Source organism: Cyrtonyx montezumae, unplaced genomic scaffold, assembly GCF_038088225.1.
Source record: "Cyrtonyx montezumae isolate F1298 unplaced genomic scaffold, pur_monq_1.0 scaffold_3, whole genome shotgun sequence".
Taxonomy (NCBI): domain Eukaryota; kingdom Metazoa; phylum Chordata; class Aves; order Galliformes; family Odontophoridae; genus Cyrtonyx; species Cyrtonyx montezumae.
Window position 1 is genome coordinate 96,838,821 of NW_027072034.1, and position 22,677 is coordinate 96,861,497.

General features: G+C 45.7%; 1 protein-coding gene across 5 annotated transcripts in view; it reads right to left on the minus strand.

Moving 5' to 3' along the window:
- The window catches only part of SOX5 (SRY-box transcription factor 5), a 621,758-nt gene that overhangs the window by 277,485 nt on the left and 321,596 nt on the right, over window positions 1-22,677 (minus strand). For 3 of the 5 annotated variants that reach the window (XM_065742494.1, XM_065742490.1, XM_065742489.1), the window contains exon 1: window positions 9,568-9,725. The exons of the other annotated variants lie outside the window; for them this stretch is intronic. In XM_065742494.1, the coding sequence (XP_065598566.1) occupies window positions 9,568-9,605 (38 nt within the window). In that variant the 5' untranslated portion in view covers window positions 9,606-9,725. Of the gene's footprint in view, window positions 1-9,567; window positions 9,726-22,677 lie in introns of those variants that run through there. 5 annotated transcript variants of the gene reach the window in all.

Genomic DNA, 22,677 nt, shown 5'->3' on the forward strand with positions numbered 1-22,677 from the left:
TATCTGCCAGGGATACAGTATTGTTTGGGATGAGTGGTTAGTTAACATCTCCTCAAAGCACACCCATACGGAACTTTTGAAATCGAGAGGTTTGTGAAAGCTTGCAGAAACCTCTCCCAGTACTGGAGAAAGTCTGACTGTGCTGCAACTGATGCAAGTCAGATGCAGGTGGAGGAAAGCCAGGTTCCTGCTTCACCATCTCCACACTGCTCACCACTCCATGCCTCACTGGTGACAAACACCAGCCTTCTTCACAGAGTTGAGCAGAACATTCATTAACTAGGCTCACATTTTAGGACCCGACACTGAGCTCCAGAGCAGCGAGTCCAAACACTCGGTGTGAATGAACACCTTTTAAAATGATGCCTTGCCTGGCCCTACCACAAAGCAGGGCTTTGTGAACATACTGCTGAATACTACTACTGAAATACCATGGAACGTGCCTGATTATAACCCATTATCTTGAAAGTAGTCTCCCTCTTAAAAATCTTATCAAAGAAAATAACTTGATGGCTCAGTCATAATACTCATAGGCGACACAGATCAAATCCACCCAGCACCCCTCAGTTTATTCTGCATGCTGCAGAGAGAGTGGGTAGGAGAGACAGTGCAGAGACCAGACCCAAACCTGCCTGCAGACCTCCCCGATTCTGCCCTGCTCTTACTGAGCATGGTTGGAAATGGAAAAAAAACGTACTGAAACGGATTAGAAAAACTTTTAGTATGAGTAACAAAACAACTCCTCCCTTTTAATAAGCTTATCTCACTTCCTTCATTTTAGATCTCTGTGGCACATGTAAAAAAACAGATGTCAAATTCGCGGGCAGGGATCTCGGTGCATTTTGTGCTCTGTGCCGGGGTTTTTGCTTTTCAGCAAGTTGGTTTCTCGCAGCGGTTGCCTGCATTGCTGTGTTCAGTGGAGTCTGTTCCTCTCATTAATAATCTCCATGTGAAGAATTTTCTCCTGGACACCCCCAGTGTTCGGTCCTTGGTTATAAAACATGCGACAGTTCCTGTACATGTGGCTGAAGATGTTAATTGTTCCCCAGGATGAAACCTTTCTGGCCTGTCAGATGCACACGTCGTTTCCCCACTGACTCGTAACCATTGCCCACACTCCCCAGCTGTCCCCAGGTAGGATCATAGCACCAAAGCTTGCCCCCAAAACTAAGGGGGTCCAGAGTCTGCATTCCCTGCCAGCCCTCACTGCACGGCTCGGGCTGTAAATATTTCTGTACTTCACACCGTTAATTATACTCCAAAGTCCCTGTTTTACATATTTAAGTAATTTCAATATTACATTTTCATCTCACTGGAAGGAGACCTTTAGAAATTATAATTGGGCTGACAGAAATCTGTAATTTGCAGTTCTTTGGAGCTCGGGAATGAAAAGGATGGTCTCGAGGTTAAAAAACAGGACTAGCGGTCAGTACCTCTGTCTTCTAAACCCACCCGTACAAACCATTTTGTGACACTGTCCCTCAGCTTTCTCATCTATAGGCTGAGACTAATCTTGCTTCTCAACCGAAGGAGCACAAAAATCTTCATGACTTGTACAGCGATGTTTTCCGAATGCTCCGAGTTCCTAATCAAAAGTCATTACTGGAACTATTAACATGATCAGTACTTCCAACAGTAAAGCAACTTCTAAATACATAAAAAATGTACGAATATAGAATACGCATGCACGTACATCACTCGATTTATAAACTCTGAAGCATGGTTTCAGGACTGAAATCTCATTCATGAACCATGCTAGGGATCTCTTACCTACCCTCCGTTTCTGAATTTTTCCCATACAAAGACACATTGATATTAGTCTAAGCTCCAAGCACAAAGGCTGCTCTGTGGAATGGCAAGAAACCTTCTTTTTTGTGTTTGTACAGTGACGAGCATAATGGGGTCCTGATTCGGGATGCTTGCACTCTACAAAAACAGACTAAATCAATCACACCAATACACATGCAGATTATCTATAAAGTAGATACATGGCATGCAGGACAGTATTCTTCCCAAACCTTTCGTGGCGTTTCAGGAAAACACCTTAACCCAGTATGAGTCACACAATTAGGTTGAGAGTTTGGGCAAGAAGAGCAAAACTGAGCAGAAGGTACAAATTAGAAGCAAAGGATGAGAGTTTTCCACTGAGAAATGCTGCCACGCTCCCCTCAGCCGCAGTCAGAACCAACCCGATGTTCATACAGCTTCAACAAAGATGAGAATCAATAGCCACCTCTACAACACACTGTCCATAAATAGCTCCTTAAATCTCCAGAACCTGTGAGCAAAAGACAAACCAAAGTCTGAACCTGAAAAGACAGCTGTATTTTCTATAGCTCTGTGTATTTCCAACTCTGGAGCCTGGGTATTCTTAATGGAAGTGGAAAAGAAATCTATTTGGCTTTACTCAGCAACTGCAGAAGGAAACAGTACCAAAAGAACTGTGTTGCATGTTCTGTTTTTACTAGATTTCATTTAGCCTTTCAGTTCTATTTCGGTTTTGTTTCATTTAGCTTTTCTTTTTTTATTTTAAATCATCATCATATTTTGGTGATTCACATTTCACACCAGCACAGGAACAAGTCATGTAAACACAACACAACAAAACGACCCAGTTTGTTAATAGACATGCCAAGCGGGTAAGAACATCCTTCCCTCCGCCCTTACCAACCATCACCTTCCCACACATCTCATCCCCATCCAAAAAAGCCTCTGCCCCAGCGAGGCCACAGCATCAAAATTTAGGGAGAAAACCCTATGAATAGAAACCTGACTAAATCTTCGGAGAAAATGTTTCCAAGTCTTGCTTTACAGTGTGTCTGCAACAAAGCCGTTGAGGGAATTTCTCTAGAAGGAGACGGTTTTCCTGCAGTTGGACACAGTGTGGATACCACAGTGAGCAACGCCCGCTCCCAGTGCCCGGCCCCACCAAGGAGCTCCAACCCTAACACAGGCAGCCCGACTCCAGCAGAGATGGGACGCAGCACCTTTTCCCCATCGTTCAATCTTGTTTTGAAGCAAGGAATGCCCCCAGAATGACAGCATTATAAAAACCATACATGAAGCTGTGTGTGAGTCTTTCAGGGCTGTGATGGGCTTTGGTGGCTTCCCACTCCATGGAAGCACAGCCCCTTTGTGCTCAGCAAAGGGCAGGTAGCGCAGCCTAATGCAACGATGCAGCAATGGGATACAGCACACCGTCAGGAACACACGGCGACTGTGTGCTTTTCTAGGCTCGCAATTTGAGTTGGCCAAACAGGAGAGGCGAAAGCTTTGCAGTTAACCAGGCTACAGAAGTACAAACAAAGTTCTGAATGGTTCCGCCATCTTCCTTCCTCCTGGCCCTGTGCTGTCTGTGGAGCTGGCAAGCAGCTCTGGCTCACCGTCAGATAGATCATCTCTGCCCATGCCCAGCCTGCGAGGTGAATGGATGGAAGATGGGACCTTTTTTTTCCCCACATTCTTAAAATCAAGAAAACGACAAGCTCAGAGCCAAAGAAGCCAAGATGATGACAAGTCGTATGGGTTTCACTTTACACAGACTACATTCCCAGGTCTTTTTTCTCCAGCGCCATAAAGGTGCTGAAGTACAAGATGTAGACAAAGGTCTTAACTACTCAAAATTAAAGCACGCCCCTAGCACAGCATTCCTCTCCGCTTGAAAAAAATCTGATTATTCCCACAAGAAAATTCAATTTCTATTCACGCCATACAGTTTTGCCCCCCAAAGTAGTGGAGTTATGTTAAGACTAAGTAAGATTCTATGAAGACAGAAACAAATACGCACCAGTAAGACTAAAATACAATCATGCAGAAAAACTAGCACTGAGGTAACATTTTATGATGTACTGAGATCAAATAGCACTAAGACACCCACATCCTATGGAAAAAAAAGAAGAAAAAGAAAAGGCAAAGAAGTCAGTCTGTATGAACTTGAGAAAACACGACGGCAAGGTACCGGCAAAACAGAAATAAAATAAAACTATTACAGATCTCAAAAAAGAGCTTTCAATGTGAAGTTCCACATCGGCTCTTTCAAGTAACCAAAATCAGAAGTATATAAAGGCGATCGGGAAACACAGCAAACACCAACAACGCGATTACAATATAGCCTTCATACAATTACAGTACTGCCTTCATAGTTAACGAACAGAACGACTGAGAAACGTTACCTGATTGATCCCACACCACTTTTAAGGGAAACAAGGTCAATGCCAACGTCAAACTTTCGGAGTGAGCCCCAAGCTTGTTCTCATGTTCACTCCGCCTGCGTTCTACAAGTCAAACATTGTACCACCGCGCTGAACAAATGGCTTTTTTTCCTTAAAGTGACGGAAGGACGAGCCGGAGAGAAGTGCCTGGACGGACCCAGCGGAGGGGGCAGGAGAACGCGGAGCTCTCCTCGCAGCATCCCGCCCCCGCCAGCGCACAGCATGGCAGCCCCGCACCGCGGGCAGCGCCCCGCCGCTCCTCCGCTGCCCGCAGCACCTGGTACGGCCGGCAACGCGCGTTCTCTCCCCCCCCCCGGCCTTTCCTTTTATTTCTTATTTTTCATCTCAAGAATAAAGAAACACCGCACGCACCCTCGAAAGAAGTAATAATAATAATAATAATAATAATAAAAGCCGTAACGCAGCGAATTACTCTCACGCGTCTCTCCATCCCCACCCACTGCGTCCAGTGCCACGAGCAGCGCTCCCCGCAGCGGGAGCAGCCCGGAGGGGCCGGGCCTCCGGAGGGGCCACTCTCCGGCCGAGCCCGTCCCGTCCCCGCGCCGGGGTCCCCGCTCGCCGCCCTCATGCGCCCCCCTGGCGGCCCAGCGGGGAGCGGCGCCCGCAGCGCAGGCCCGGCCGCCCGGGGACGGGGCCCGCCGAGTGCCGCCTCGGCGCGATGGGGAGGGGAACGCGGCCCGGAGCTCCCGGAGTCACTCCGCCGGGCGAGGCGGTGCGAGAGCGGGACGGAGCCGCTCCGCTGGCAGTTCCCCAGGCAAGCAGGCGGCCAGACGCAGCTTTGCTGCTCCTAGCAAGCACCGGAGCGTCGTGCGCTCTCCAAGATAGATGAAGAGCCGCGAGTACTTTCAAAGGGAAAAGCTGCTCGGGATGCTGCCTGCTTAGCATCAGCGGGGACGCACCGCAGACACCAACGAAGCGCTGCGAGCACCGCGGGAGCAGAACTTGTAGGCACTGCGCGCGGGCAGCGTGCGCAGGTACACGACCGCGCTTCTCCCCTCTGCTGCCGAGCTCGTTTCTGCAAACCAGGCCCGAGCAGAACATCAGCAGAACAGACAGAGCCGAGAGGACGTCAGACTCACTTCTGCAACAGTCGTGAAGGCAGAGGCACGCGTCAACTTGAAGGTATCCTACCCAGCATCAGGAGATCGCATCACACGAACGCCCATCCCATCATCGGGGCTCCACGTTCACACACCTCAGCGGGGCACTATGTGCCTCTTACAGCATCAAGCCGTACACGCTTGTTAAAAGCTCCCCAAGAAGCAGTAAATATTTTGTAAACTATTTCTGTATTTCAGATCTCCGGACAGCAAGAGGAGGAACAACAATTCCTCTCCTTCCCAAAGGTACCAATCACAAACACTACGTGCACAGACACTGCAGAATGCGTGGTGGGAGAGTGTGTGTATGTGTTTGTGTGTATTTTAATTAACTCCTTGAATGCATATGATGAGCCAGCCACCCAGAATTAGCAGTGCCAAACTCCCGACTCGACTCGAACACGGTGAGCACAACAGTGGGATTGTGAGGGCTGCCGTGTCACTCAGCCTTCTCCCGCTTGGGCTTTTTATGCTCTCCAAGACCGGGTCACAGTCACAGCAACTGGTAAACTGGGGAGACGGTCATTAAAATCTACAATCTGTGACAGTCAACTTCTTCCTGGGCAAGCGTGAGCACAGCAAGTGAAATGAGCGCACACAGGATGCTAACGAGTAGCCGGTGAGTGCATTCATTCCTTCAGACTCATCTCAGAGAAATGAAATCGTGCCCATTTCTGTCATGGTGAAGAACCACCGTCTGAAACCTCCGTTTGGCACTGCATCCGTTCTCCAGACCCCAGGACCGAACACACAAGCCACAGAGGCATCTTCTGAAAGCAGCTCAGCAAAAGGCAAATGCTACTTAGCCCACTACTAAAGAAACCCCATTGGCTTACTTTAAATGAAGTAGTAATCACTCTTACATCTACAGGTAGGTTTTGGGTGAGTGGGACATCACTCTGAGCAAGGCAGCTGATAGAAAGGCATTATTCTTTCTTCAAAACTCTCAGCAAACACAGGAGAAGGAAGAAAGCTTTTAGGGTAACTTTAGCTAAGAAAAGCACTTAGGAATACGCAGAGTTTCCTTTTAGGAAAATGATTTCTCCATTTGACAGTGTTGGTACAACCCCAAAATAAATTCAGTGGGAGTCTGAAATGACTCGTGCAGCAAAGCGGCGCAGCAGCTAAGTATATTTCTCTCCTCCCAGCAGAGGCTTGCTTTACATCCTCGCCTCTCCCTTCTACGTGCTGCTCACCAGCACACAGAACGCTTCCAGGGCACAGAACCAGTGACTGGCGATGCTGAACTTGTTCTGCTGTCCCCATCCCACCGCTCGGTCCACGCCTTTTGTCTGCCCCAGCTCTGCCTTTCTCCTGAGGAAGCACTAACCTCGCCTTCCCTCTTCCACGCACACTGCAGACTTCTTTACCTCAAACTAGCGTGTCAGAAGAAAGGAAAGAAAGCAGAAAAGAATGAAAGAGAGAAAAGGAAAGGATGTCACTTGGTCCTGATGCCGAGCGGAGGCTCTCTCTCAGTCTACAGAGAAATGTAAATATGCAGTAATTAATTTGGGTTTAAGAACATTCCCTACACTGGGGACATTGTTAAGCAGTCGCTTTATCTATTTTTCATTTACCAGATTTTATTAAGACATTAAAACTTTATGTTGGGCATTTCCGAGATCTCATCATTTGGTACATTTCACAGCTGTCTGCGACGGTCCCAGCTAAATTCTCTCTACGTTTCCGTACAGCAAACTTTCTTTCTGTTGTGGCCATACCTGGCATGTTTAAGCACAATTGCCCACCATTAGAAATACGAAAAGCAACAGAAGAGTTGTCATTTTTGAGGCATCTAAGCCCACTCAGAGTGCCACAGGTAACTCCCAGCACGCACCCTACGAGTACCCTTGCCCCATGAAGCAAGCGGAGCAGTTTCCAGTTACAATTACTCCCTACACCCCCCTGCAAACCTCATCCCCGCATGCACTGTGGTGCTCCCCTGCGCCAGGCAACAGAGCCACCACAAACAGGAATAAAGAATCGAGGAACTTCTCCGGCAAGCACAACAGTCCTCGCATTTTTGGCACGACAATTAATTATACATGCCGGTTCACAAAATCTAGTGCAATTTACTACTGCTGCTGAATGAATTAATGAGTGTTTATCCGTCTGACACTCGGGATCATTTTCATTCCAAGTGTGTACCGTGAATGCCCACAGTAATGACCACAGCCGCCAGAGCAGCCCCACCGCCTCGGCTTCCCCAAAATTGAGGTGTCCAAAAGTTTTGGTGCTGTCTGCAGCCCCCCAGGATGCACCCAGACATCATGGGGGGGTAGGGAGGAGAAGGAGAGGGACCCTCCGAGCGATGTGCAGGCGCTGAGAGCCGCGCTGCGAGCACTGTCTGACAGTCCTGTACCTTGCTGCTCCACTCCAGCAGGGAACGGTGGGAGAAGGACAGCAACAGCATAACCACAGCGGTCATGCAGATATGACGTTTGGGACCCCAGTGGCTGCACAGCTGTGCTCCAGGAGCAGCGTCTGCTGCCAACGAGGGATAACAACCTGCAGCAACCGCCTGAAACCCCGTCCCCTCCACACCGTGCCCACATACACGCATGAACCCCACAAGCCCACGTGTGTCTGAGCATCTGTGGGGGAGAGGAAGCGCGTCCTCATGGCCGGCTCCTGGCAAACGCGCATCTGTGACATGGGCAGGGGCTGCTCTGTGTGCCTGTGCAACTCCAGTCAAACACACGCCGTGTAAACAAACGGTAATGATTAACAGAGGCATTGGTTGGGATTACCAATTCCAACTGCGGGGGGAAAATTGCAAGAAAATAAATAATAAAAAAAGTGATGTGTCCTGAGGTTCGTTTTTATTGCTTCCCACTCCTACTGCTCGCTGTTATCTGCGCAGCAAACGGAGAGCGCTGTATTGATAATTTAACTGGAATGTGCACAGAAGCAGCGCTGGGATCCCTGAAAACGAGACGGACGCCTACAAAAACGGAGCGGAGGCGCTTGCTTTATTTCTGCAGGAGATGTTTTGTCCAGAACGATTTGTTTGTATATCACATTTATATAAACGCAGAGAGACTTCAGAGGAAGAAAAGTCCACCAGCAGGGAATTGAAAGGACCCATTCTGCCTCCCCGGCTCTATAAGCACGCTGCTCACCACAAAGTTCAAAGAATAACCCAACCCGCACGCTCGGACACGTCTGGATGGGACCTCGGTGAGGCCGACCGAGTACTTTCATCTGTCCATTGTAGGGACAGAGGCACTGCTGCGATGCCGCATCGCTTCAGCGCAGCAGCACCAGCAGTTTCCTCAGGTAGTTGCACTAAGTTGGTACGACGCACGTGTACGAAAGCATCTTCTTCTGCCATTGCAATGGTAACAAAGCACAGAAAAAAGCCCAGTATTCCACACAAGTCTGGAAAATCGGTGGCAGGAGGGCAGCGGGGGAGCCGCACCGCACACCAAGCCCACTCCTGGCAGAAAAGCTCTCTGCTTGCGGAAAGAGGGCAGAAAGCGTTAAAATAGTTCTTTTCCGCACTTCCCAATTTCGTTTCTCTGCGATGCCTCAATTCGGGCGCTCCTTCCCGTCCTCCCCTGCCCGCTCCCACCCGTTCCCTCCCTGCCTCCCCTCCGGAGCGCTCCGAGCGGCGAACAGCTTGCCTGAGCATATTTGTACCCAGCTGGTCTAGCACCTAGCTCGCACCGCACCGCCGGATACAACCAAATGTTTATACAGGAGGGAGCTCTCACCGAGACGAGCCCCCCCGGCAGCGCATCCCTCGCGGCCGGGCACGGCGGACTCGGAGCGGCGCGGGGTCTGCCCGCAGCCGGGGGGGCCGCAAGTTGGCAGCAAGTTTCCCGGCCCCGCGGCGGAGGGCCGGGCCCGGAGGCGGCGCGGCCAACAAAGGTCGGACGGAGCGGAGCGCTCCCGGAGCGGCGGCCCCAAACTTTGCCGGGAGGGCACCGCGCCGGGCGGGGACCACCCCCCCCCTCCCCTCCCCTCCCCGCCGAGCGGAGCGGAGCGGAGCATCCCCGCATCCCCCTCCCTTCCACCGCTCCGTGACAGCGGCGAGGTGACGCGGGGCGGGGTGGGGGAGCGGGGGCACCGCGCCGAGCGCGGGCATCGCGCGGCGAGCACCGAGGGAAATACGGGAAAAGAAAGAACACCCTCCCCCCCCCCCCCCAGGAAAAAACAAAAAACAAACGCCAAACCCATCGCAGCACCCCCCCCTGACCCCCCCAACAACCCACCCCACCAAGTCGCCTCACCTTTCAAACTCCTGAGGTAAATCAGGGTCAGTGAGCATGCTGGAAAAGCGCAGTTTCCCTTTGTCACAGCAGCCACCTATGGTCGCCTCCGACTGAACCTGTCAAGTGAGCCCGAGCCCTCCACACCGATGGATTTTCTCCCTCCTCCCGCCTCCCTCCCGGCGCGCTGCTCTGAGCGAGGGCTCCTTGACCAGGCTCTTAAAGGGGCCGCGCCGCCGCAGCCCCGCTCGCCGGGCTCCCCCCGCGGCGGCGTGGAGCTGCGCACCCGCGGCCCCGAGAGCTGGGGGAAAGGAATAATAAAGAGGTGGGGGGGGGGGGGAGGTCAGGGGATAGCGGAAAAGAATAAGATAATAATTAAAAAAAAAAAAAAGAAAAAAAAGAAAAAAGCCCGACAATCCACCTAAACCGGGAGCAAATCCCTTGCGCTGAGGAAGATCAGCGGGGAGAGGAGATAAAACGAGAGCGAAGTGATTAAATGGAACCAGTTACCAACTCTCTGCGAGTTGCGATGGGGGAGAAAGGATTGGGCGCAGAAAAATGTTACCAAAGGCATTTGTGCTCGGAAGAATTTCCATTCCTTTACTCCCCTCCGCCTCCCCCCCCCCCCCCCCTCCCACCCCAACCCCGATCTCTCCCCTCCTCTCCCTCTTTGAGGAGGGGAGAAAAAAAAAAAAAAAAAACGAAAAAAAAAAAAACCCCACAACAATCAGGCATTGTTCCGCGGGAAGAAAAGCAACTTTGACAGATTGAAATATAGCAGAGGCCCCTTCAAGGAAACCTGTAAACAACTTGTCACTCACTGCCGCTCCGCGCAGCGCCGCGAGCCGCCCTGGCAGCGCACCCGGAGTTGCCTCCGCTCCAAACTCCATCAGACGGCCCCGCCGCGCGCAGGGAGAAAGGTAGAGGCGTGCGGAGCGACGCGCACACGCGCAAACAACAACAAACGCGGCTCTGCCCTCCTCCGCTGGGGCCCTTCCCCTGGGGATGGTCCACTCTTCCCTGCACCCCTTTCCCCCAGCGCGACCCCAAACGCGCTGCCCGGGGAGACGCGTGGACGGAGGGAAAGGAGCGCGGGGCAGCGTCCGCACCAGCGGCGATACGCCGGGCCCGGCCGGCATAGGGCTGGGAGCGGGGAAAAATGAGAGAAAGGGAGAAAAACCCCACAGAGCACAACGCACCGGTCTCCTGTTCCCCAGTACACACACCCACGGTGCTATCCTCCATTCTTTCCAGTTCCCCAACCCTAATTCCTTTCTCTCTCTCGGCTTTAATTTGCAGCTGGACAACATTAAAGGCCTTTAAAGCCCACGAGGGTCTGACCCCACAGCGGTGGGATGAGGTCCGCTTCCCCCCCCCCCCCGCCTTCACCTCCTGGCAACTTGGCCACGGGCACATCCACACTCAGCAGCCACGAAGCTCTCTGTATGGTCATGCCCACCGTCCGAAAGAAACCCCCCAAAAGAAAAGTGTGTTATTTTTATTAATACTGAACAGCTACCCTATTTAATCCCCCCTCTTCCATGCACATGTCGTAAGCCAGCAGGCTCAGGCTGCGGCAGCTCAGTCCAGCGCTGCACGAAGGCACCATTGGCCTCACCCCCGGATGAACGCTTCTGTCACCCCAAGGAGCACGGCCCCACTGGGGACAGGCACGGGGCCCAGCGCGCTGCTCGCACAGGAGGATCCCCCAGGCTGCCCCCGGCTCGTCCCCCCCCCCCAGCCCATTCCCGGGGCTCTGCCAGCTGCTGGCAGGAGGGAGACCTAATGGCTCCTCGCCGTGGGGCAGCTCTGCCGATTTCCTCCAGTAGCCCCTGGCTAATAATATTTTCCACAGAGGTTCATTCATGGGAGTCTGACAAACCTCGTTACTATGTACAAGGATTTTTATTTGTTATTTAGTAGCTAGCCCTTTTAGGACAGCTGTGAGGTAGACACTGAAAAGGCAGCGGATGATTAAAAAGAACAATTCCACATACTTTCTCTTTCATGTGAGTGTCTCAAACCACGTTAAGTCTCACATTACTCCTCTGCAGGTAATAAATATAATTAGAGCTGATTCCAAAACTTTATTTGTATTGAAAAGTATCTCGCTCCACAGGGGCTCCATTCAAATCAGCAAATCTCTGTGTGGAGTAGGAGGCTACTTAGGAAGAGAATTTGGCCTCAAATAAGGAAACTGAGATGCAGACAGGCTTAGCAGCTTGCCCAGGCTGACACTGTTAGCCAACTGCAGCAACGGGATGGGAAACAAAGATCCACGCGCCTCAGCCCACAGCACTCCTCGTGCTGCTGAAATACACTGTATGTTTTCACTGCTTTCCTCAGAAAGGCGTGATTTTTTACACGCGGTTAAAGCACATTTCATCCCTCTGCTCATACTTGTGAGGGCCCCCAGCCTTTTCCCTTTGACTGCTCCTCACCAAACACTGCTCCTCCTCTGCCATTCCACGCTCTGCTCCAGCATGCTTGCCCTTGGCCCTGGGAGCTTCCTACAGTCAGGAGCTCCAGCTGTAGGGAGACGAAGATGACCTTTTTTTTTCAAGGTCTGCAACAGCTCTGGGACTACTGTATTCCGACTGCACATTAGCCCCATCCAGATCTCTAACACTGCATCCTTTTTCCAGCTCACCTCCACACCACAACTGCCCTCCTCTGTTCATGTGTATTTACCTCTTGCTATTTTGCCTCCTCTTTAAGCATCATTCAGCACGATGTGTCATGCCCAGCATGCTGAGGCTCCTCAGACAGCTCTCTGCTGCCATGATTACGTACCAGAGCAACTGCCATCTACATAAGGAACTATGGAACAGGACATCAGCCAGACTAGAACCATAATAAAAAGGAAAAAAATACACATGAGAACCCACCAACAAAGAAACGCTGGGGGAGAAAACAAAGATAAAGAAGTAAGAGGGAGAGCTGGGAAGGAGAGAGGAAATGCAAGGAAGAAAGAAAGGAAGCAGAGATCATTCCTCTGAATGTTTCTGACATAAAGCATTCTTTTCCCTTACACTAGCCTTAGCTTACAGCACTTACTCTTATCCCACTGTATTTGCTGCTAAGTGCCTATCTCCTTCTCCCTAGTTTTCTTCATCATGTTTTCTGAGTTCTCAACTTGGTGAGAAGAAGCACGGCTGGGTCCAAAAACGAGAACAAAATGTTACCACTATCGCTGTATTAATATCATAGCACTGCATTAGTGAATGGATGTTACTGTGTTGTTATAGATTCATCTGTAAAATGATGTTCTCACAGAAAGTTCAACTACAACTGCAAGAAGCATCATGCTAAACAAACGATTTGAGGGAATCTTTGAAACCTTCCTACGGTCATCTTGAAATCTTGCTTCGTAGAAATTGCCAGGATGTAGAACAAAAGCTGCCGCCTTATCAGAAACTGGAGAAAATGAGGAATTTGGAATCAATGACGAATCGGCCCCAGCTGAAACTAAGACAATGCATAACCACAAACACTGTTCAGCTCTTCCCAAGCTGAGAATTCAGGATATAAGTCCAAATACTTCCACTGGATGAGAAAGATGAAGCCTCCCCCTGCCAGCCCTTCTCCTCGCATTTCTCTTGCTCTGCTTCCTTGAAGGGGTGCCCAGACCAAAGAGGTTCAGGCAAAACAGGGCAACTGGGGTTGAACCGAACCAAAAGGCTCTGACTTTCATTTAGGTGAGGGAAACATCTCAAATTATGAACTCTTATCTGAATTTTTGTGCATTAGTGACTTTTTGTTGCTATTGTGGTTCTCCAGTTCAAGAGGTGAACCAAAAAATCAATTATCCACCCAGCTCAAGTTAGAAATACCACAACTCTAGAATATTGCATAGATGGAATCCACTGATCTTTATACAAGCAAGTGGGCAGAAAGAAAGCCTTAAACTGAGGAGATTTGAGATGATTAAAAAAAAATAATAAAAATAATCAAATGATAACACTTCAGCCTGGTGCCTTTGGCAGCTGCTGCAATATTGTAAGTAAAGGAAGTGCTGGAAAATAAAGTGAGCTTTTCATGTTTTGTTGTTTCCACTGCAAGTTTTAATAATAGTGACCTACAAAGTCCAAGGAAATGTAAGATATTCCACAGAATGATTTACTGGAAAATTCTCATAGAAAATATGCAAAACTCTGAAAATCTTACATGGGGTTTTCTTTTTTGAGGAATATATCCAAAACAACTACAGCATTAGGAATGAAACTCTTCACATTTCTAAGAAAGGGTTTTTGGAACAGGTTAAGAGAGAAAAAGAAGAACAGAGTGGGGTTCATGCAGTTACTATGAAGAATATCTTGCAAATAATGAGTGCTTATTTCAGAGTATGGAAATGTTTAGCTACAATGCAGTTTGGATCATATGCTTCGGAACAGATTTTTCCTTTCAGTGTGCATGCCTAACTGCCATTTCCATTAACGGGAATTAAGTACATGTGTCAAGAGAAGAAGTTAACTCTTAGAAATATAACTAATCTATGCTTTTTTTAAAAGAATGTAAATGCCACATCAGGCATGTTTGGTGTTGGCAAAACGGAGCGCTGAATATAGGATAGCAAAATCTGAGAAGGCGGTCTGGAGGACTGAAATTTCTGTGCTATTTAGAGTTTTTCAATTTACTGAATTTCTTCAAGGAAAAGTAAAACCATCTCACTTGCAAGTGAGAAGCCCTCATTTATCAGCTATTTACCCGCAGTTTCAGCAGGGGCCTATCATTTGCAACACTCCCCATAAAGGAGGATTGACACTACCCTTAAGGAGAAAACCGAATCTTCATCAAAATCTGGAATTTAAACTTCCTTAAGGGCCGCTAAAAATGATTACAGAGTCCCTCATCCCTTCATTAAAATCAGCTCTGCTCCCTTTGATTTCGTTCACTCCACATCAACTGAGGTAAAGGTAACTCAAAGTTTGCACAGAGGTAAACTGCAAGTAACTATAAATTTTTAGAAACAAAATGACAAGTAAACACGTGTAAAGTTAAATTATATATATATTTTGACAAAATGTAATTTCTAATTGTTAAAATGAGAGAAAGTAGAGAAGAGACATATTCTTGATCCTGCTCCTCTCCAACTTGTTCCTTGATTTTGGGTACATCTTGCTTTATTGCTTGTCTATACCATTAGTTAGCTACAGGGCTCCTTGCTGTTTGTGTTAGTAGCTCTGTTTTGGACAGAAGCAGCTTGAAAATAAGATGTTAAAAATTAAAATAAATTAAAAAAAATTGTGAAAGTACAAAAAATCCCTCAATACAAACAGATAAAAATAAAAATAAAATAAAACCACCAAATAATAATAATAATAAAAAAACCCTAACATTAAAAGACAGGGACATATCCATGGATAGAAACTGTCTTTAAAATTATTGAAGAAGCTAACTGGATTTCAAATCTACAGTTTCTCATCAGGGCTCTGAACATAAAGTGTAGCTAGAGTAAGAACCTGTTGCTCTCTGTCTTTTTTCTAACTTCTCTTTTAAGCACGACTGTTTTGCATGCAAAGTGCCACGCTGATCAAAGCCTGCAGCCACACCTCACCTGCCCTGTCCCGCTCAGGCTGATCCCATCTAAGGGACCGTCCTGCTGCTGCCAGAGCCCAGCCCATCTTCAGCCCCTGGCATGGCAATACCCACAGGAACATCCCTCCTCATTGTCATTTGGGATGACTGACACCAACATGTAAATGCCTGCCACAGTACACAGGATGATGAACTTTGCTCATTTCATACACATAGCCAACTCCCATCAGACAGATATGACTCCCTTTTTCTCAGTGTATGATTGGGAGAGATTGAGTCTCTTTTGAACGAGCAACCTCAGTTTTATAGGCAAACATAAGCCTCTGAGTCCATGTACCCTAATGATACAACTTTGTATAAAACTAGATATTAACTGTTGAGCATGATTCAAAGTGCACTGAAATTGAGATCTTTCGCCTTTGACCTAGTGGGTCTTTCTGAGTCCCCATCAATACAGTTCCTGCAGAGTTTATCACTTCGGAATTGTCATTTCCCCAGTAACAATACTACACAAACTCATCCACTGACAAGAACAAGGACATTATATTTTGTCTCTGTGTTCCTGACCTGACAATAATCTGCTCTTCCTAATCTATGCACCAAGGAGGCTGGGTTTAAAACAAAGACATTTGCTGCCATTGTTTGTCTGATATCAAACAAGCATCATGTAATTAAAAGCTCAAGGGTGATTTGTAACAATCCACCACAGCTAGTTCTGTGTACTTCCTAAAAGTGTTCCTTCATTTTGCAGTCCTGAGGTTTGCTCTGGTGTTTGCAAACAAAATTCTCCAAGCCTACATGTACCTCTGCTGCCTGCCTCTCTACTTTGTCTTCCAGTGCCACTGGGATAATTTCTTACGATTTTACCACAGGGCTGATAGCCCACCTTCAGCTAACCAGCCTGAGTTCATCTGTGTGGGCACGACGCACATGAGCTCACTTTGTGGATGCCTTCCACTTTTAGATACTCATCTGGATTAGAAGAAGAGAGGACGTGAAATACTCCAAAATAATTTTACCATTTTCTATTCACTTCGTATTAGAAGACTCATGAAGAACTAGGGCTTCTGCAAGAAATACCTTCTATCAAAACCAGCTTACAGTTCAGACTAACTGTAATTAAACAAAGAACACAGAGAAGATAAAATTCTTACATGCTGTAAATTGTTTATCAACTTTATTCCTTTTTAGTCTGTATAACCACAAGTATTCGTGTAACCACCATACAGCAAATGTTTCAAAAAGCATAGACGCTGAAATGTGTGGTTTTTAAATTCAGAACAGATTTGTAAATACATCTCCTTTCTAATGTACCACACACGTTCGCTGCATAACACACACAGTCTGTGATAAGATTAATACAAATTAGTGTTTATTAAATGCACTCTACTGATATTTAACTTGTTATACATGTCACTGGGAAGATCAAGCTGTAAATTAAGCTATGATTCTAATGACATTAAATGCATCTCTGGAAGGAGTCATAAAATGTTGCTATCTTACACCTTGCACGCTAAAACAGCAGTCACTGAGGATGTAGAATTATGTTACATTTCTGAAGCAACAAAAGTGTACTATATGCATTCATTTATTTCAATGCAGCTCCGGTGCCATTTTATGAGTGATTTTCCACTTTGGGGTAAAAGCAGAACGAACGCCATTTGGTTCTGTTGAAACAAAAAGCAAAGCTCCCGCTACCAACACACAAATTCCAATTCAGCCGCTATTACAGAGGAATAAATACGCAAGTATTGCATAAAGCAGATTGACGGCTTGTTGTTACCACTAGTTCCATGGAGACTAACTCCTGCTCCTCTTGTTACATGGGACAGCTAGAGGCTGGTGGCATGGCTGGGTGCCATGCTAAGTGCTCCTGGGAATGCTTCTACACTTGGTTGCAGAAACAGAGCAAGTACTGCTACTCTATTTTGAAGCGTATGCGTGGGTGCATTGGAATACCTAGGCCCTAACGCCAGCCAGGTACAGAGCAAACGACCTCCTCTTGCCTTCTATCAGCTTGGAAGCAAGATAGATTCTCAACAGGTAGCACTGAAGTCTTAGTGAGAATATAAAACAATCAGAAAGGAAATATATATTAAAAAAAAAACAAACAACAAGAACAACAGCAAAAAGATAACTGGATTGAGACCAACGTTCATTTAGATTAAAGCACAAAGTAGTTTCTCAGGAATGTTTATCAAAGAAAACTTACATCATCAATTTTTCTTTGCTTGGAGAAGATCCAAGGCTGAGCGTCTCTTCTCTTGCCATCTAACACTGTGCTGAATTCAGACTGCACATTTGCTCACCCGCTTTTCCCCTTAAATAACACTTTCTATTTCTGATGTGGCTTTTGTTTTGTTTTACAAAGTTTAATTTCTCTTTCTTTGTTGATGCATTTTCCTTTTGTCATTATTTCAGAGCTGTGCAAAAGTAATTAGTGACACGATGCCAAGAACTGAACCTCGCAAGCAACCTAAATATTTTGATTCACTGAGAATGCAGTCCATAATTTACAAAGCGCCTGACCCCTGTCGAATAAATAGAATAAATTAGATAACTTCTGCACGTTAACAACCTTAGCCTCGTGAATAAAAATATCAAATTGCAAAAACAATGAATGCCACCACACCAGGTATCAGAAATATCCTCTCAACTCTTCTGCAAGAAACGCAATCCTATTCCTTCATAGGTTCTTAGTATTTGACCCCACATGACCAATCCCATCAACCATGTCTCCTAGCATTTGCATTTAGTCACTGTTTTTTCCTGAGAGCAATGTGGTTCAACCACCACACAAAGATTTCACATATGAGAATGCCACAGGTGAACCTTGTTTCCCGAAGAATTCTGAGCTAGCAATAAAATGACAGCAGGTGGCTCCAGGAGGGCAAACTGTGGGAAACAAGCACATGTGTTTTATTGAGTAAGGTATCATGATTTAGCAGTTAAAATACAACGTGTCCTCACAGTATGCCATGAGCTCTGAGGACCACAGCTAGCAGTTGCTAGGCACCCCAAGCTGGAGCTCGTGGCTAGACAGGTAGCCTGAAATGCCTTAGAGAATCTTGCATGTTGGGGGTGTGATCTTCAAGACCACTGAAAGAGTGGGTTATTTGTGTGGCTAACGCGAAGATCTTGCACTTGGGCACATAATGCAGAGATAAACACAAGTCTTTATTTTACTTCATGGATGTGGAAATACTCTGGAAATCTAGACCAAACGGAAAAGTGCTGCAGAAAAGTCTGTTCTCTACTTTATATTTATCACCATTTCTTCTGAAAGAATGACTTCTGGTAGTAACTTGAAAAAGTAAAATGGAGTAACCTATTTTTCCATTCTTGTATTTCATAAAAATGTGTCTTATCTTTTCTCTAAGCAGTCTTTTTGCTTCTTCTTCCTAATCTCAAGATCAAAATTTACTCTGCATCTCTTGAAATATTTCTGTTTCTCCTCTATTCATCTCTATGTGGTCTAACACATAAAGATCCCAGGACTAAAGGAAAAGACTTACTACTGACAGATGACACCACTATTATCAGTGTGATTTCTCATTCCATTTTCAACAACTAAATCTTGTGTTTAGATCATTCCACCTACTTTGGTTAAACACTTCATACGAAAACATAGGGCTGTTTCCATTCTACTCCCTAGTAGTCACAGTGATACTAGAAAAGGGCAAGGTGTATCACAACATTTCTTTTTCTAGCTAGCATGCAATACTATATTTTTATTAACTCCACAATCATGTAGCCAACCCACCCATCCTCCTACACTGAAAGAAGAATCCTTCACCTTCTCCCACTCAGACCCTCAGACCTGATGGTTTCTGCCTCAGATGCAAATGCTTCTTAACTGTTTCACTACAATGGTCACGAGCATTTTCAATTCATTAGAACAGATACAAAAAAACACGTATACATTCAGATTTTGAGTATCCCCATTGTAAGTGTTTTCCTATGCCAAGTGCCACACGTATACTTTTAGCTTTGTCCTCTGTCCCTTAGAAGGCTGTATAATTCCCAAAAGTACAACTATATTTTCAATTGGAAGATGTGAAGATGTTTTTCAAAAACCTTCTTTATAGGCTGAAAAAAAGTATCTAATGACTGTCCTATGCTTTTTGTTGACAAGCTCAAGGAATTACCATTAGACATCATTTTTCTTTACAAAAGCTCTGCCGACTGATAGTCATAATATCACAGTACTCATCTATATGTCTCTTAATTTAACTTTTTATTACTCCTTCAATCCATTTATCTAGTAAAGAACAAAAACTCATTAGACTAATTCTCAGCATCAATTCTACTGTTCAATTAAAGAGAAGCAGAAAAATGGCTTTCTCCAACCTTAGAGCTTAGAAGCCAGTATTAAAGGAAAGCCTACCTACGAAGTTAGCGGCCCCATCCATTTTCAGTAGCACATTCTGGTATGTCTCACTGTACCTGGTATTCTGTTGCTTTTCTATTGATGGGTTTAGCACCTCCTTTTCCTTCATTCTTGTCTGTGACAGTAGCTAATCCTTAACATTGCAAAAGAATGGCTACGGGTTAGATTTCCCTCCTAAGTCTTCTATGATGGAATATGACAAGGAAATAATTCGTTTTTTCAGCAAAACCTTTATCCTCCTTACCTATTATTATGTGTTAAATACTGAAGAAAAAAATCCTTAACTTCTTCTATGCTACACTGCTGAGGGAAAAAAGCGATTTGCAAATGTGATGTGGAAAGTTTTTTAGAAAATACCTGAACTTACTCCTTGCAATTTCAGCAAGCCAATCCATTCTCAAGACACTACGCTACTGTTTCGGGTAGGTATCTCTTGCACTTCAAGCTAGCTATAAGACTGGAGGATTTCATGATTGACACCTCATTCCAATCGCATGCTCCCTTTTCTACTACTGTATACTAGGCAATGCAAACCAAGTGTTCAAACAACTTGGAACCAAGTCCATCTTCTAGCTAAGCCCTCAGGTGTTGACAAGTTTTCACCATACACTGATTTACTAAGGCAGCTTGTAAAATTAGAAACTCTCTTTGTCAAGGAGGTATGAAACAGCATCAGCTCTCAAAAGCTGAGAAGGAACTATATCTTCCTGCGTCATGCTATTGGGATGGTGATTTTTTGAGATTAAGCCATTGTGTAAGAGTTTTAATAGTCTCTGCATACGGTTGAACTACCCCCCAGAAGGAAAAATACAGTATTTTTAGTAATGATCCATCAATCTGCATTAATAAATCTGATTGCAGAGTTTTGTGCAGTGCTTGCACTATTTTTCATAGGTGGGAGAAAAAACACATGAACACGGATGGAAAAGTTTCTGCTGTAACTAAAATCTGACAGATTTTTTCTTAAAAAAAAATTTATTTTCTTCTTTTTTACAAAGCAATTTAAATATTTGCTTCCATTAATATTTTGGTTGTGAACACTGATTTCATTACAGAATTATTGGTAAATATGTACAGTTTCCCTGCCATTCTCTCTGATTCCCATACAGGATGGGTAATGTTACCTATCTCTAAAATACATGATATTCAACAAGAAGTTCTTAGCAGTGCATTTTTAAAGGTTGCTATACTCAATCTCTGTGTACCAAAATGGTTGTTCATATGTGACTATTCAGCTATTAATACAGCAGAGTGAATACACAGTACGGGGGAGACTGAAGCCAGAAAACCTCTTAGAAACAGTTTGTTAGACTATTTCAATTCACAGGTTGACCAAACATAGGAAATAACAGAAAAGAGGATCATCTCCACCTTCACGGGCAGTACAAAGGCAATAGACAAATTACATATGCTTTACTGGGTTCCACATCATGTGGACAGTGAGTCCCATGCATCTTAGTTGTTTTAGCCTGACTGCACAGTCACTCTTTGCATAAATCAGGAACACCTGTCTAGGATTTTTAGATATTCAGCATCTGTTGCTGAAGAGTCAGATGTTGCTGCGCCATTGCTGGCCATCCAAAAATCTCACAGATCACTGCACAAAGCAACAAGACTGTAGATTATCACTAAAAGCCACAGCCTACTGCCCAATTCCTTACAATTTGCATGCCAACAGAAGCTTTCAGCCTTCTCGTGTTCACTGAGTCACTTGCAAGACAGAAGAGGATCACTATAAGAAGCACATACAAGCCTCGTGCCATCATTTTAACCTGGAAACGAATACACTGACATTTTCTTACCAGCAAGTAAAAGTTTCCTTATGTTTAGATTACAGTCGATTCTTACTTCTGGTGATCCAAAATACATCTGTAATCCTTCTACTTATGCCTTTATTCACAAGTAACCACCACGTAAACTTCTTTTTCTGCATGTGTTAAAATTCACAGAGCTGAAGGAAGCATTCACAGAAAGCACTCAGATTGGCTACTGCGATTCATTTCAAACATTAAAAAAAATTATAAAACAAACAAAAATTCATGAAGGGATAAGTGCAAAATGCCTTTACCAATATAAAGAATCTATAAAGCCGTCACTAGGTGGGTCCATAGCAATGGATTAGACTTTGAGAGATGTTACACGCAAAACATTAATGCTTAAAACAGACGCAATACAGACCAAAAGAGACTCTGGAAACAGGAAACCGGAAAATGAAATGGGAGAGATTCTTTCCTCCAGCTGCAGAGACATCAGGCCTTGAAAACAGGGGGCTGTATTCTGCACTGCTGCCCATCCCTGTGGATGCATCAGTGAGGAAGACTACAATTTAAATGAACAGAAGTTGCTCATGCTCTCTGGTCAGCAAGTCCACACACTTCAGTAACAGCGATAATTCTCCTTTATGTGGAAGTAAGGCTGAGGATGAAAGAAGATATTTTTACAGACACAAATCTTTGCATCTTCAAGCCAAAGGAGGAATGCTCCTATTTCATCCTTGAAAGTATTTCTCTGGGGCAGTGAGTGGAAAGGAAAGTGTCATTTCTTAAAGTACTTTCAAACTGCTCTAAGTGTAGGGTGTGGGTTCCAGGCAGAAAATCTATTAATTTCGGTCTGGTCACCATTATTCAGATCTGGTAACACTTCAGCCACATGGGGAACCACCCCAGTACGGCCACCATGACAGCAAGGAAGGAGCAACAGGTATTTTCTCATTTCTGCAAAGCAGAAGCTCCTATCAGGGTAGAAAGATGATGGAAAATGTGGGTGGATTATTTGGTTCCAGCTGGCTCCACATCACACAGTGAGAAAATGCCATGATCTTTGACAGGTTCATATTAGCAAAAATCAAGTGAAAGATTATGGGAAAGCTTCCCATTCCATTATCAAATAATTTGGGGGAGGGAGAAGGGTGGGAGATGAGCGGTTTTTCTTTCTAAGCTCTTCAGGAACTGTCTGTTTTTATGACCCTTTTAGTGCTGAAAGCATTGTCTCAAATAAAGACTAATCTCAAACAATGTGAAAGCAAATCTATTGTCAGACTTTCCAGAAAATGTAAAGCAGGAATAAATGAGCTATTTTCATCAAGTGATGCTGCTGTGCAGCAGGTCTAACTTACTGCCCAGTGAAAGATGCCAAGATCCTGGGGACACTACCATCCCTGCCCACCCCAGGCCTACTCCACCTGCCCAGAGCCCAAGGCTCCA